This window comes from Sinocyclocheilus rhinocerous, unplaced genomic scaffold (assembly GCF_001515625.1).
Source record: "Sinocyclocheilus rhinocerous isolate Xijiao unplaced genomic scaffold, SAMN03320098_v1.1 scaffold757, whole genome shotgun sequence".
In the NCBI taxonomy this organism is placed as follows: domain Eukaryota; kingdom Metazoa; phylum Chordata; class Actinopteri; order Cypriniformes; family Cyprinidae; genus Sinocyclocheilus; species Sinocyclocheilus rhinocerous.
In genome coordinates this window covers 503,345-518,993 of record NW_015662957.1, presented here as the reverse complement: position 1 = coordinate 518,993, position 15,649 = coordinate 503,345, and the positions used below count along the sequence as shown (strand labels likewise).

At 35.0% G+C, this 15,649-nt stretch overlaps 2 protein-coding genes across 3 annotated transcripts in view; both read right to left on the bottom strand.

Moving 5' to 3' along the window:
• LOC107728631 (prickle-like protein 2) overlaps positions 1 to 347 on the bottom strand; it is an 81,739-nt gene extending 81,392 nt beyond the window's left edge. Inside the window, exon 1 of one of the 2 annotated variants that reach the window (XM_016538884.1) lies at positions 148 to 347. In XM_016538884.1, the coding sequence (XP_016394370.1) occupies positions 148 to 201 (54 nt within the window). In that variant the 5' untranslated portion in view covers positions 202 to 347. The remainder of the gene's footprint in view (positions 1 to 147) is intronic. The other variant, XM_016538885.1, reaches the window with a different exon arrangement.
• A 3,749-nt stretch (positions 348 to 4,096) lies between these two features.
• The window catches only part of LOC107728642 (A disintegrin and metalloproteinase with thrombospondin motifs 9), a 41,464-nt gene continuing 29,911 nt past the window's right edge, over positions 4,097 to 15,649 (bottom strand). The window contains exons 29-39 of the mRNA XM_016538905.1: positions 12,679 to 12,846; positions 10,681 to 10,857; positions 9,288 to 9,458; positions 8,878 to 9,072; positions 8,444 to 8,573; positions 6,672 to 6,766; positions 6,411 to 6,505; positions 6,126 to 6,259; positions 5,885 to 5,976; positions 5,063 to 5,167; positions 4,097 to 4,343 (exon numbers count right to left, since the gene is read on the bottom strand). Coding sequence (XP_016394391.1) covers positions 4,254 to 4,343; positions 5,063 to 5,167; positions 5,885 to 5,976; positions 6,126 to 6,259; positions 6,411 to 6,505; positions 6,672 to 6,766; positions 8,444 to 8,573; positions 8,878 to 9,072; positions 9,288 to 9,458; positions 10,681 to 10,857; positions 12,679 to 12,846 — 1,452 coding nt within the window. The 3' untranslated portion in view covers positions 4,097 to 4,253. The remainder of the gene's footprint in view (positions 4,344 to 5,062; positions 5,168 to 5,884; positions 5,977 to 6,125; positions 6,260 to 6,410; positions 6,506 to 6,671; positions 6,767 to 8,443; positions 8,574 to 8,877; positions 9,073 to 9,287; positions 9,459 to 10,680; positions 10,858 to 12,678; positions 12,847 to 15,649) is intronic.

The window sequence follows — 15,649 nt, the reverse complement described above, 5'->3', positions numbered from 1 at the left end:
CAGAGCAGCTCCAACAGTCCGCACGTTCATCACATCTAACCTTTTCATTTCCGTCCAATAACTCACAACAAAGAGCCCCATACTTGAATGTCTTACTGATGCACCGTGTGTAAAAATACAAGTCGTTAAAATGTAAACACCCCGTACCAATTTACTCACCGACCGACTGGAGTTTCTCTTCTTAAGGCTTCGAGCAAACATGACAGCGTGAGGAATTGAATCTCAAAGCGCAGTGAAACGGATCACCGAGTCAATAATATGAGAAAGAGAGCATTGGTAGAAACGTTCATCTCCGCGCTCTCTCAGTCCGTCCCATGCGAGCTTGTGAATGAAATTACTGCATTTCCGGACACGCCAGCGGTTTTTTAAACGAACCCAGTAAATGTCAGGTACATTCCTGTGTAAATGTGTGAGACCTTTTCTTTAACTGCAGTTATATAAACCCCAGATTCCGACGGTGTAATTGTTTCAAAGGAAAGTTTTGAGTTTCTGTGTAAAAATATCGACAAAAATCAATATGCATGTGAATTGTTTAATTTGATATAAGCGCTTCACTTACAATGGTGTGAGTGTAGCCTATATTTGTTTGCAAATTTGTTGCTGGTAAATTCCATTATTTTGAGTATGCTTGATTACCATAATAAATGCATGTTTATCCTTAAAATGGATATTTTATGTTTAAGTTATTATAGTATAGAGCTAGCAACGTGGTTTTATTCCCAAGGAATGCATGAACTGATAAAAAGCATACAATTATTTTCGCTAAGCGCTGAAATGCTTCACATTTTTTTGTTCTTGTTATTCAGCGAGATGCACTTTAGAGGAAAAGGAGCTCAACAAAGCAGTATGATAAGGACCCTTACAGAGACATTTCCTTGATCACCTCACTATGTGAGGTCTTGGTTTTCAGTATTCACTGGGGCTCAAAGAGCAAGCTCAGTACTTCTGTGTAGGAGTATGTGCAGTGAATGTCTACAAAACTGACAGAAAAGACTAAAAAGAGCTGTAAATACCTCAGTCCAATTCACTCTGAAGTTTTCTACAGCTTTTAATGTAGTCAACCTTTAACCTAATGCAAATAATGAAAGTTTGTGAAACAATACAAAGAGTTTTGAGTCTCGTCCTCTCTGTTTGACTAGACAGAGTCTGAAGAAACAAGATAACTTGTACCTTATTAAATATTTATCAACTATTTACTTAAGAATTCAGGTATATTAACTAGCACATAGGTTTAATCAAAGACAGTCTTTGTCAAAGATGCTCACCGTTGAGGAGGTTCAGTGGCGCTATGACTCCTGTAGGCGTTTAGTGGAAGTTGTGTAATAAGCCTGTGTGTTGTCCTGGTAACAGTAAACATTACCTGTCTCAACAGATTTATGGGTGCTTCACCTGTAAAACATAATCTCCCATGGCCTTAAATAAACTAACATGGCCACACAAAAGAGTTTAAAAAAACCTCAGATTAAATAACTATAAAAGACTGTGTTGGACATGTCACTAAGCGAAGGAACCTAAATAACCATGTGACTACAAAGATGGGTGAATCTCATAAAACACGGCCCAGTGATATTTTACCCCCAAATCAATCCAAATTATAATTTATTAAAAATAAACGTATTTTGCTTAAAGAAAGCACATCTCACTGGCAAATATTTTTTGTCTATCTGGCTGCAAAGAGACATCGTCATAACATAACATAACATCACAACATCATATCAAAGGGAATTTATTTGTGAGGCATACACATTATATTAATGTTGACATTAAACTTAAAGACTATTGTAGACTTTATCAAGACAAATTCATTGCATTGAATCATTTTTATACATAATTTTACACATAACTCATATACGGTGTACATTTTAGGACATCCTCAGACCTCAGTCATTAAATGAAAAGGCGTCATGCCTCGGACTAAAAGGCTTCATTCATTGGACAAAACGGCATCGCGCCTCAGACTGAAAAGCTACATGTTACAAGACAACACAAATAAATTAATCTGATAATTTTATAACCATACTTAATAATAAAAATATATATATATATATATATATATAAAAACAGCACCATCTAGCAAAAACCAATTTGGGAATGTTTTTTAGTACTTTAATGTTGTAAAATGTGTTTAAGTATTAAGCAAAAATATTTGCTTTTTTGGCTTTGGCTTTGTTTTTTTGACCCGTCTTTTGAGCATGTTTGCTATTGCTTTTGCAATGGTCTATGTAATGAATACACCAAAATAATAATATTTCAGTATTCCAATTGGCATCAATTATTGCGACAATAGATTTTAATGTACCAATGAATTATTATCACCCCAATAAATACACAGTAATAAAATATACACATAATGGCAGTGAAGTTATTAGTGAAACATGTAATTTGCTATGACAATAATTATTCAATAAGTTATGAAAGAGATAAAATCTTACAACAGGCACGGCTGAGGTAGAAACTGCTTTTCCGATGTGCGCACTGATGACTTGGGAAACGGGGGAGGTAAAATTTAAAAAAAAAGAAAAAAAAAAAAAAAAAAAACATTTCTTTAGGCTAAACACTTTGTCTCAAAATGTACTGCTTGGGCAATGAACAAGATGACCAACTTCACACTCTCAAAATAAAATGTACAAACGACAAAGCTGTCATTAGGATGGTTACTCTAAGGTACAAAACCTAATTTTTTTTACCTTATTTACCCCTAGATGTTACTAGCTTAAAGGTACATACAAGTACCTAAACTGTACATATTACATCTTTTGAAAGATACCATCCAGTGACAGTTTTGAATTCTCATTTCGTAAACCTTTATCTAATTCCAACCGTGCAACCTACAAATTCCTCTCTTTTGCTAGGCAGACTTCTTTTTCCCCTTCTCAGATATTTATCTGAACTCTACTCTCCCACTAAGATGTTCCCTGCTCTGTCAGAACAAAAATCTGAACACAAGTCACATCTAGTCTCTATAGCCTTCTTTAGACCGGTGAGTTGACGGCTAAATAAGCTGTACTTCCTTCTACAAGAAAAATACTAAACTTACCAGACACGACATCTTCATCTATAAAATTCAAGAAGACAATGAATCAATGAAATTTTCACAACAAATATACCATTCATAAATAATTAGGAATAACATACACTACTGTTCAAAAGCTTGGATTTCAACCATTTTAACCATTTAATTGATCAAAAGTAGTGCTGTTAAACAATTAATCGCGATTAATCACATTCAAAATAAAAGTTTTTGTTTACATGATATATGTGTGTACTGCGTATATTGATTATGTATATATAAATACACACACATACATGTATATATCTAAGAAAAATGTTATGTTTATATATTAAATATATTTATAAATAATATAAATTATATGAATATACATATATGCATGTAAATATTTTCTAAATATATACATGCATGTGTGTGTATTTACGTATATATTCATAATAAACATACACAGTATGCACACATATATTATGTAAACAAAAACTTTTATTTTGGATACAATTAATCACAATTAATCATTTGACAGCACTAATCAAAAGTGACAGTAAAGACAAAAACTTTAAAAAATTTATATTTTAAAAAAATGTAACATGGCTTCCACAAAAATATTATGCAGATTTTTCACACCACTGTATATATATATATATATATATATATATATCTTCTAATATGATGGACTTTTAAAAACTCGAAAAAAAATTCGAACTATTCAGATGACTAAAATTCTGTTAGCATGAATATTAGCATGTTCTTTTGTCAATCAAAATACCAAAAAATGTTTTCAACACTGATAATAACAAGAAATGTTTCATGAGCACCAAAACAGCATATTAGAATGATCTCTGACACTACAGACAGGAGTAATGGTTGTGAAAATTCAGCTTTGCCATCACAGGAATAAATTACATTTTAATATATAACAAAATAGAAAACATACATTTTAATGCTTTTCACAGTATTACTTTTACTGTATTTAAATAAATGCAGCTTTGGTGACTATAAGAGACGTCTTGTTTTTTTGTGTGTTTTTTTTTGAGAACCTAAATAAATACATCCAGCAAAATAGATGCCAAAGAACCTATACCGGTATTCCAACACTCCTAATGGCTCATAAGTGAACTGTATGGCACTTGAGGAATCATACACATAGAATTTAGATTTCCCTTTAAAAGAAATTAAGTCTGACAGTAGAAATAAGTATGTAGAAACAGGTCATACACTTTCCTGCTGGTTTGTACACCTGTCATCATGTAACTTCAACAAGAAGTCCAGGGCTGGAAGAGGGAGTGCATTTTCCACAATAACCACCACATATCCCAGAAACTCTACTGCCATCCTGTGGATACATGAAGAAGTACATGTAAAGTTTGCTTAATCGTTTTATAATATAGCTAAAACACGCTAAAAAAAATAATTTAGAGAAATTCAAACCCCAAGGGCATGAAAACACACCTAAACTGACTTCAACTAGAGATAAAAGATTTAAAAAAAATTCTCTCTCTGCATGTCCTCCAGAGCTCTTGACTTAGAACAGTGGATCATTTTGAATGGATTCTGTTTAATCTCTGCCAAAAAAATGTCCCTCTGCTGACTTCAAGAAGGACTGGATCTACACAGCAGCTGCTCAGTTGAATTCCATCGAAAGGACACTTGTACCAAATAAGATGGATGATGTACTACATGTGCTTAAAAACAAATTCTAAGCCAAGAATGGACAATATACTTAATTTACTATTCATTCAGAATTGGAGGTTCCAGAAAAAACACATGGTCTGGTGAACTTGCACACATTTACTCTAATCATTAGGCCTTCTAGTGTGCATTAGTTAGAGTATCTTTTGTTTTATAAAGTTCTTAAAAATGCTGTTTTCATACTACAAAAACTATTTTATCTCGAAAGGGAAATGTGCAATTACAACATAATAATGGGCTAAATAGAAATTGTATAAATTTGGTATAAAAATGTATTACAAAGAACAGTATAAATGCATGATTTTATGATTTCAATGTGCGAGTTAGTGTTCTTTAAGTCAGTACATGGTGTGGTGGACTTACCTGAGACCTGTGAATGTCAGCTGTGGCGTAGTTCCCTTGGGAAATCCACCTAGTGCTTTCTGTCACCTTAAATCCTGTTCCTGAGAGGTTGATCCTGAACCGGCCCTGAAAAAAAGAGCACATTTTTTGAGCAGTCACAACATTTTACCTACTAGCAACAGGTGGCAGTAGTAGGAATTTTAACCTCATACTATCTGTACACTAAAATCTGGATGAGTAAACTAAGCAAAGACAAACATGTCATTCATATATTTATTTAGATAGAAAGAGTAAAAATAAAATAATAAAATAAGCTTTTCACACTGCACTTAAGCCCTGATTATCGTCATTATTAATCCTGGTTTTAACCCTGGATAGACGAATTTTTCACAAATATACTTTAGCTGGGGTAGCACTGTATGTTACCTGGGGTTAGAACCATTTATGCACTTTTAAATGACGCAGTGTTAGAATGTTATGGCTAGATGCTAAGCAACAGACAGCCAATTGCGTGTCTCATATTCACGTGCTTTGAACATTCAGGGAAACACTGCGTGTTGTATAAATAGTAATTTCGGGCAAGACCCTTTTGGGGTAGGGGCGTGTTTGTTTTGGTGATTTCAAATATCAACATTGGCTACCAGAAATCACTTACTCTGCCTTTAAGGGGAAAACGTCAAAAAGAGATGTAAATTGCAATGAAGAAGAGAGACCTTTGTAGCCCGAAATCTCCACTAAGGAAAAACTTCATAAAGTCGGCAATATATACTGGAAATATGAGGATGTCTTTATGTAAACAGGTTTTAGAAACGAGTGTGAAAAGCCCTGTGGTGTGCTACCTACCTGTGGGCAGCGAGCAGCACTATAGCAATCTCCTGCCGTGGCAAAAGGAACCCTATGCCCTTCAAGGATAAAGGCAAATTTCCAGTCTGTGGCTATGCAAAAATAAATAAATGAATGAATAAATAAATAAATGACATTTATACATTTAAGGTAGGCGTATTAAAAGGGCAATGAATAAATGAACAAGAGACCAGACATTTTTCAAGAATAATTTCTGGCAACGTGTGTTAGCTAGGCTTACTTATAATGGTCATTGTGCTGAGGTCCATTCTAACTCTTGTGAAGGTAGAAAGACCAGCAGCTGTGTAGTCTCTTCTACACTGGCAATCTTCTCTCCTGCTTAGGTTGAATGGGCACTGTGTGGGGTCCATCAGCCTGGACAACAACACAAAGAACATAAAGAAATGTTGTTTCTTTGACGGAAAAATGGATAATATAAATACATAATACAAATGTATTTTGTAAAAGCACACAAAATAATGCATATTTATACACTCGCAATGGAAGTCAAAGGGGTAAATGTAACCTGTATCCGAAGACCTCAGAGAAGTTCTCTTCTTCTCCGGTGATCAGCGTGATATACTCCTTAGGACTGTCAGTGCTCATCTCTGAACAGTAGATCTGAGCAATAGAGGAGGTAAGTGGAGTTTTTTTGTTTTATAATGTCTAAACTAAGAAATTCTTTTAAATCAGGAATTCATTATTTGTGCCAAATAACAAAGTTAACTTCTCTCGGAAATGTTTCATATTAACAGAAATTCAAATGAGACCTAAAAATTAATCTTACTTTTAAAATTTTTCCATCAATTTTCAACGTCTGTTCACCATCAGAGACAACATCTTTCTGGAGACGTACATCTCTACAGTTAGTGGGGAAGTGGCCTGAGAATGAGAGAGGAAAAGAGTTTGTACGGTATGGTACGCATCATGTCTGATCAGCGGCCTGTAGCACGAAGCGAGATGAACAAACTCAGCGTTGCAGAGTAAGTTTTGAGTTGATAAAACCCGATAAAGCCAACCTGGTTTAGATCAGGTTCACTGGGCTCACAAAGCTCGATACAAACTTTCACTGTCAACTCAGAGTTTGTGATTAAAGGGGTAGTTCACTTCCAGAACAAAAATTTACAGATAATGTACTCACCCCCTTGTCATATAAGATGTTTGTGTCTTTCTTTCTTCAGTCGTAAAGAAATTATGTTTTTTGAGCAAAACATTTCAGGATTTCTCTCCATATAATGGGCTTCTATGGTGCCCCCGAGTTTGAACTTCCAAATGCAGTTTAAATGCAGCATCAAAGGGCTCTAAACGATCCCAGCCGAGGAAAATGGGTCTTATCTAGCGAAACGATCAGTTATTTTCTAAAAAAAATATTACAATTTATATACTTTTTAACCTCAAGCGCTCATCTTGTCTAGCTCTGCGTGAACTCTGTTTTTTTCCGGTTCATGACAGTTAGGGTATGTCGAAAAACTCCCATCTCATTTTCTCCTCCAACTTCAAAATTATCCTACATCGCTGTTTTACCGTTTTTTGTAAAGGGCGGTTGACCTTCTTTGCATGTTCACTTTGTAAACACTGGGTCGGTACTTCTGCAGCAATGTAGGACGATTTTCAAGTTGTTCATTTCAGTCAGGAGTCAGGACCACTCTGTTTGAGTAAGATTATTGTAGAGGTCCTGAACTTTATGTTTGGCGGCTGACATTGCTCTGAAGGGTTCAGATTCTGAGCTATCCACAGGCAAACCTCGCTGAGGTTTGAACCCCCCGAAGCCTAAGCAATTGCCAGATATTTTATATGCAACAGTTGTATATTTCAGTAGAGTAATACAGTACTGTGAATAAATGAGCTGGATAGATGATATACCTCCGTGGGCAAGCAGTTAGTGATCATGTATCTGCATAAGGAGGAGTTGGGGATGGAGGAGGGAAAGCGCATGTCTGTGCGACAGACTATGGCAAGTGTGAGTACGGATGAACTCATATATCTTATTAATTGTAGTGGGAGGAGTTACGGTCAGCTGAGCGCCAGCTGAGGCTGCAGGCATGCCGTGGTCTACCTGAATTATGCTTGAGTTCCATTCGTCGCTCAAACTAAATTTAAGTATACTTACCAGAGATGTATTCTCAGCACTGAAAATTAAAATACTAGAAGCAGCTAAATTTTTTCTACTTTTTAGAATTGTTTATGGACACTTTCCCTGTTGTAATTTTTTAAAACTATTTTGGCTATTTATATTTTATCTTGCTCAGACATTTTAATATTTATTAAAATTAAAAAAACGGATGTTATTTAATTTAAATAAAGTTTAGTACTGGTAATTAAAAAACAGAACAGAGTTAATTATAACAGTAACAATAGTAACATATATTAATAGTAATAGTAACACTGGTGAATTCAGTAGAACTATACTGTCCATAATATACCTTTACAGCAACTTGAGATTTTTTGCCACTTGGTGGCAAACCTTTAATTTCTACCACTATATGGGCATAAATTAATTATAAGGACATTCATTGTAATTCATTGTCCTGCTGCTACTACTAATTCATTGTTACTCACAAGAAGGACTGATGCAGGATTTCCGTTCCTCAGGTTTGGAGGAGGAGGGACATTTTTCAGAAACCTCACCCTCTGCTGATATACACTGGACTTGTCTCTCTGTCCAACCACTTCCACAGGTTGCAGAGCACTAATATACAAAAAAGGAGGTTTTTAAACAGACATTATTGGTTTAGTAATGACATTTAGTAATTTAGTATAATTTTATATCTTGTATAATTATTCAATTAGGTATATATTATTATCAGTCCAGATCTGTCTTAAATTCAGAAAAACTACATATTATCAATTTTTCTTTTCTATTTTTAAAAAAAAGTTGTTATTTTTCTTGTACAAAATTACATTTTTCGATTAAAGAGTTAGAGTCATTCCTTAAAAATGTAAAAATGTATTAGACAAATTCAAATCATGAATAATTACTTTAATAAACTCACAGGTCCCCATATACCCACTCTCCAAGCGTGTGGGGCAGAACAAGGCAGCCGAAAGCAGGGCAAGATGTCCTCAGGAGGGGTGCCTGGGCAGTCTAATGAAGAGTTAAGACTATACTCATAATTATCAATCCCAGCGTGAACCTCACTGCAGGACACCAGCCTCCTCTGATACCCCAGACCACATGTGACTGAGCACTAAAATGGAAAACAGCCTTGATGGAAACGAAACCCAATCTACAGTGTCTAAAACTTTACTGTAAACTGTCCATTGGTGAACCATAAATGTGCACTTTACAAATTGCATCCATTTATTTATTCAGTATAAGTATAACTATTGGCATAGAACTTAAACTGTCAAATTATTTCCAAAAATAATTTTCAAAATAACTGTATTATTTCCTGTCTCTCACCTCAGACCATTCTCCTGTAATCCAGATGAACTCACAGGGTTGTAAGTTACAAGGTTCCTTATCAGCTGGTTTTCTTTGGTTCATGCAGTACGCCTCAAGCACCTCATCTTCATCCTTATCCAAACACACCACTGCTCGAAACTTGTACCCAGAACCACATGTTTTGCTGCACTGAAGGAAGCGATATCCAGAAAAGTGATCATCAAATTCCAGCAAGCAGGATAATACTGATACTAATTTGATCAGCCAAGATAAGGAGTGAGATGGAATTACATCCCAATCTTGTACGTGTGCACCTTTCTGTTTAAAAACTACATAATTTGAGATACACTCTGTGTTTTGGTGGGCTTAAAAGCAAAGTTCAGCTTTAGCTATTAATATAATGAAAGATGAATGCTAACCTGGACTGGAATCTTTACTATGGTGTTAACTGCAATGTAGAGAAAGTAAAAGAAGTGGGAAGAAAGGTACCTGTTTCTGGGAATTCTGTCATATGCTGTAAAGTGTTGACAGTGAGCAGCACCAAGCTTTGTGCAAGGCAACTTGGCCCCTCAAGCATCCGACAGGCTAAGTGAGCTAGTCTAATAGGCTCCAGCTGCCTGTGTCTGCTGTGGAGGGGGGAGAAGTGGAGGTGTTCTCTAGAGCAGTGCACTCAACTAATTACACTTATTTAAGTGCTGTCAGTTCATGCTGCTAGATGACCCAGATTTGAGTCTTATGGAACGGTTTTTGTTGTCTGAAAAGTTTTTCTGTAGACCAGTGGTTCTCAACCTTTTTGACTCACAGACCCCCAACGGTCTAACACAATATTTAAAGGCCCCCATGTAATATAATATTAGCAGAAATACTGTGTAATATATTATTAGCAGAAACTGGGGGTGACGATATTACCACAATTAATTTTGTGAGTTCTTAAGGTAGAGTAAATATATATAATGCATATAGAATATGCAAAACATAAAGGTAAAATTAAGTAGATATCTAAAAAAGTGTCTTAATTACTAGCCAAGTTTAACAAAACTGCACCAAATGCAGACAAATGTTTCGCAATGTGGCATTCTTCTTGCTATTTTTATTATTTTGATTATTGTGGAAAAATTTGCATTATTTTATGAAATTCAGAAATTTATTTTATGAAAACATACAGGTTTGGAGCAAAATGAGGGTAATAATTAAATTATGACAGAATTTTTTGGTGAAATATCCCTTTAAAGGAAAAAAATACTTCCAGAACCGAGGACGATAAAAAAGTAGGCGGTCACTGTTGAGCTTGATTGCATTTTGCCCATATCATCTGAGAGAGAACGGTTTGAGGTGCACTCGTATGCTCATACACACACTTGCTGCTGCTCATACACATTTATTTCATTCTCACACTTTGTCACATATTCACCTCTTGCCAGTCTCCTTTGCCCCAGCTGTAGTGTGAGACACAATCGGTGACCCGGCAAGGCTGTGTAGAGGGTGGGCGAAGGAGACGGGAACATTTAGACTCCTGCATCCTGCGCTCGTCACCACTGACACAAGAAACCTCACGATGCTGCAGCCCATTTCCACAAGATGATGAACACTATGGAGAACGACACAGGTGGGTTAATGGAACTCATCAATTCTACATTTCTGTGATCTGTTTACATACTGCAAGCCTTAACAAATCACAGCTGTCCTCTAGTTTGTTCAGATAGTAATTACTTCCATTGAAAGTCATAAATCAAAATGTGATGACAGGATTACAATGAAGAGTCTGTTGAGAGGTTTGCACAATCCTGCTCTGTTATAGCTCAGAAAAGTGCTGCTGTACATGAATGTATGTGCACGACTTTCAACAGCAACCAGCATTTTTTTTTTTAGCTGGGGCCACTGAAAAACCAAGGATAAGGTAAAAGTTGAACTAATGTCTTTATCATGCATATTCTATTGTCTTTTACAGTTTTGTAAATGTGATGAGCCTAGGTGGGTTTTTCATTGCATGAATGCCATCCAAATGCAGGCAAGGGTATAAGGGAGAAGAAAAGAAAATCAACTCTTCCATAAAAATAACCATTAAAGTATTTTTGCCAAACAAATTTTGCCAGTTTACTTTCAACTCTCATTTTACTGTATCATCAAGCCTGCTTGTGGTTTACACAGAAGATGAAGTTTGACATTTAGCTAAAATATCAGTGATACTGGATGAAATGAAATTTGCATGAGTTTAAATATTGTGTGTAGATCATGCTGAGTCATTTGTTCATGCGTGTTTGGTTGTTGATTGGAAAGGTTGTTGAATTGCTTTTTATCAAGAATATCTTAAGATAACAGGCAGAGATATTCTGTGTATGGGAGTAATTTTCATAAAAAAGAAAGATTTTGAGTGCTACTGTATCCTATTGGGCAGATCTTCTTTATGCACCAAGAGCTTGTAACACTCCAAAGAGAAAGGAAAAATTGAAATCGCATCATATGACCCCTTTAAAACTGTGAGTGATCTCTGAACACATCATACACTATGAATATGTTTGCATTGGGAGAAACAGAACAATATACATTTTAAATGACTTGTTAAATATATTACATTGGTTTTGGTGGGGCAGTATTCAAATGATTGAGCAAAAAAGTATGCATGAATGGATAAGTAAAGTGAAGATTAAACGAGGGCTTTAATAGATTTGAAACTGTGAAATTGGGACATGCTGTGGAATACAAATACATATATCTTTCTGCATATCTGCTTTCCTTCTCTACAGTTATTTACTACACAGACTGCTCCTGTAAATCTCTAAAACTTGATATATATTTACATTACCGTTCAAAAGTTTGCTTTCAGAAATTTTTTTTTTCTTCAAGAAATGAAGGGTGCAGTATATTGATCAGAAGTGGCAGGTAAGACTTTTACATTCTTACAAAATGTCTCTATTTCAATTAAAACAAACAAAAACAAATTTAATTTGGAATTTTTGTTTTAATTAAAGAATCCTGAAAAAAATCTATGAGGGTTTACATAAAAATATTAAGCACCACAACATGAGCATATTAATATTAAGTATTATTATTATTATTATTATCAATATTAATATATAATAATATATTTATAGATGTATTTTTATATTCATATTAATGTTATATTCAATATTTGATCATTTAATACATTTATAATATATAATTATTATTATTAATATTATTAAATGTTTCTTTGAGCACCAAATCAGCATATTAGAATGATTTGTGAAGGATCATGTGACACTGAAGACTGGAGAAATGGCTGATGAAAATTCAACTTTGTCATCACAAGAATAAATTACACTTTAAAATATATTAAAACACAAATAAACCTTACGGACCCCAAATATTTTTAACGGTAGTCCGTATATACACGCACACATTGTGATATATAATAAAGTGTGAGTTTTACCTCTCCCCAGCTTCCCGTCTTCCACTTGGGGCACCTCCCACCTCTGCAACGCCTTTGCTTTTGTGGGAGGGGCAGGTGTAGGCAGTTCTCTTCTGGGATTGGCTGGCCCGAGTGACTGACACAAGTCACATTGCGGTACTTGTATCCTCTCCCACAGGACGCAGAGCACTGCAAGAAAGGGAAAAATGCTTCAGTGAAATCCAACTGCTTGATAAACACCAGCCTAATTAGTGTGTCATTTGAGGTGATTATGTTTGATTATGAAGCTGATTATGTCTAAATATGTGAATTTATGGGTAAGTCAAAGTAAACAAAAGAATAGATCAGTCCTGTGGTAATCATTGTAATTACGTTCAAATTTATTACCATTTTGACAGCATGTTATGTGGAGAATTAGCATATGGACATTTACATTATAAGATACCAATAACATAATACATGATATACAACTGGAGCAGCATAAACAAAACATTTGTTTTTACCTCAAATACTATTTACAGTATAAAAAGAGGAAAGAAAGTGTCTCTGAATCATAATGAATGGCAGTCACTACATCCGCTTGCCGAGCTGAAGAAATAGTGACATATTTTCTGGCACCAGCGGATAAAGGGAAAAGAGAGAGAGGCTTCCCTGGACCCCAGGATGGGAGAGGAACGGATAATCAAAGGGCCCCGTAGAGGGAGGATGGATATGATGCGACAAGTCTGAAGTTGAACGAGTCCATTCCCAGCATGCATTCACGAAATACAGGAACTAAGAGAACAGAAACTCCCCAACTGGATAATGTGTTCCTGGGGATACTTTTTCAAGCAAGTTTAGCAAGTCAGTGTGTCACAGTTGTATTTAAGGTGATGGAATTCATTTTGAACAAAATAGGTCTTGGGCGGTTTAACATTCATATATATATATATATATATATATATATATATATATTTGCTTTTACAAATATTTACAGTACCAAAATATATACAGTTGGTTCAACTGATTGCATATTATACAAAATTGAATACCGACAACATGGACAGTTGCAGCAAAATAACAAAATAATAATAAAAAAAAAAACTTTACATAAAATGATATAAAATACACTTTTATCTTTAAAGCAAGACCTTCCATGTACCATTGTTACAATGATTCACTTTAATAATTCATTCAAAGCCCTAAATATTGATTCATAATAAATCATACACTTGCTTACTCTGCCTCAGAATGTTACAGTGTGTGTTTACGTGTGAGAATGTGTAATATATATGTTCTTTTAGGAATTCTGTTGCAAGTGTAAAAGTTGCATGCTTAGTTTTGTGAGTGTGTGAAGGTCTCTTTAGTTGATATGAAACATCAATAAGCATACATTTAATCAATTGTTTCTTGGTGCTAATTTCTGTAATCAGCTCTAAAACACTTAAAGTGGCTGGTATTTTAATTATTGACATCTGAAATGGTTTTTACATACAGCAATAATGTGTCTGAATATTAAGGGGCCATATCATTTAGTTAATCATAACATATATAATTTCATTTGTTTTCATATGGCAAGGCCTTTATTTCAGTCGCAGTTAAGGTGTGGAAAGCTGCCATACTGTTGTTAAATGAATGCACCACTGATTTAATGAGCACAAATGACCAACTTTTCACACTCAAAAGGATTCCAATGCAGGGTAATTTACTTAAAAATTCCCTTCATCTAAAAACCACCCACAATCCTGAAACGCACAAGCTTGAGTTTGCTTCCCAGAGCAAAACTGTTTAACCAAATGTCATCAAATTGACAATAGAAAAATAAAAAAGTGTATATGGGATTTTTTTGTCAAAAATGAATAAAACATGTATATTTGTTATGCTAATAAAACATGTTCAAAACAAATATTCCAATTCATGACATCTGAATGCAATCAAAACATATAAGTTTAACTGTAATGCCACCCTTCAGTTTATTGATCATGGCTTTTTAGACCATGCAAAATTGCCTTGTTTTTCTTTTCAATTGTTGCCACAAATGATCAGTCCAGGAATGGCAACGTACTTGGCCACGTGCCTCACTACATTCCAACGTGAGGACTTCCAAGTATCAAACTGCACACAGATATCCAGACCACAGAGGCCTCCATGCTATGTGGGGCCATGCCGTTCATTCTTCCCATAAGAATAAAACTCTTTCTGAGAAGTTCGTCCATTCTGATTAGATGAGCTGGGAAGGCCGGTAAAGACCTTCCCACACATCAAAGGCCATCCTTGGCCCCCCATGCCCTTGCAATTGTTATTTTGATGTATGCTCATTGCTCACTCAGTTGACTGTGACTATATCACCACTATCAGGGCTGGTTAATATCCTGTGCCGTCAAAAAGGAAATAGACAGCGGTAATAGACTTCTTCTGTAGGTATTGAGGTGAGTGAGCACCAAAAAAAAGACCCCCATTTAAGGATCATTAAAACAGGTAAAAGATGTTGAATACTCAGATGAGAAATGAAATAAAAGCAGCAGGATAACACAAAAAAAGTCATACAGAATTGGAAGTTTGACACACGAAACAACACATATTAAGCTCAGTGATTTTGTACCTTCTTTGATTTGAGAACATATGCTTAATCGGCAAATAAAATGCTATCTTTTTAAAAACCGAACACCTTCAGAATAATACAAGGCATTCAACAGTCAAAGTCATTTTCTTTTCTAGATGACTAATTCACAAATCAACTAGTATTATTAATTAATTACAAAAAGTTGCCTACTTTTCCAAACCACATCAATAATAATAAAAAAAGAAAAAGAAAAGCTTGTTGTTTAATTTGACCATCATCATCATCATCAACAGGTTCAAACAAATATGGACAAACATATGGCAGCAGAAATAAATACAAATACATACAATAATATACAGAAATGTTCATGCACACCTTCATCAATACTGCCATTTGATTTAAACCGCTTAATTTTCAGTCTGGTTACATTAACAGACCATGTCATGAAAG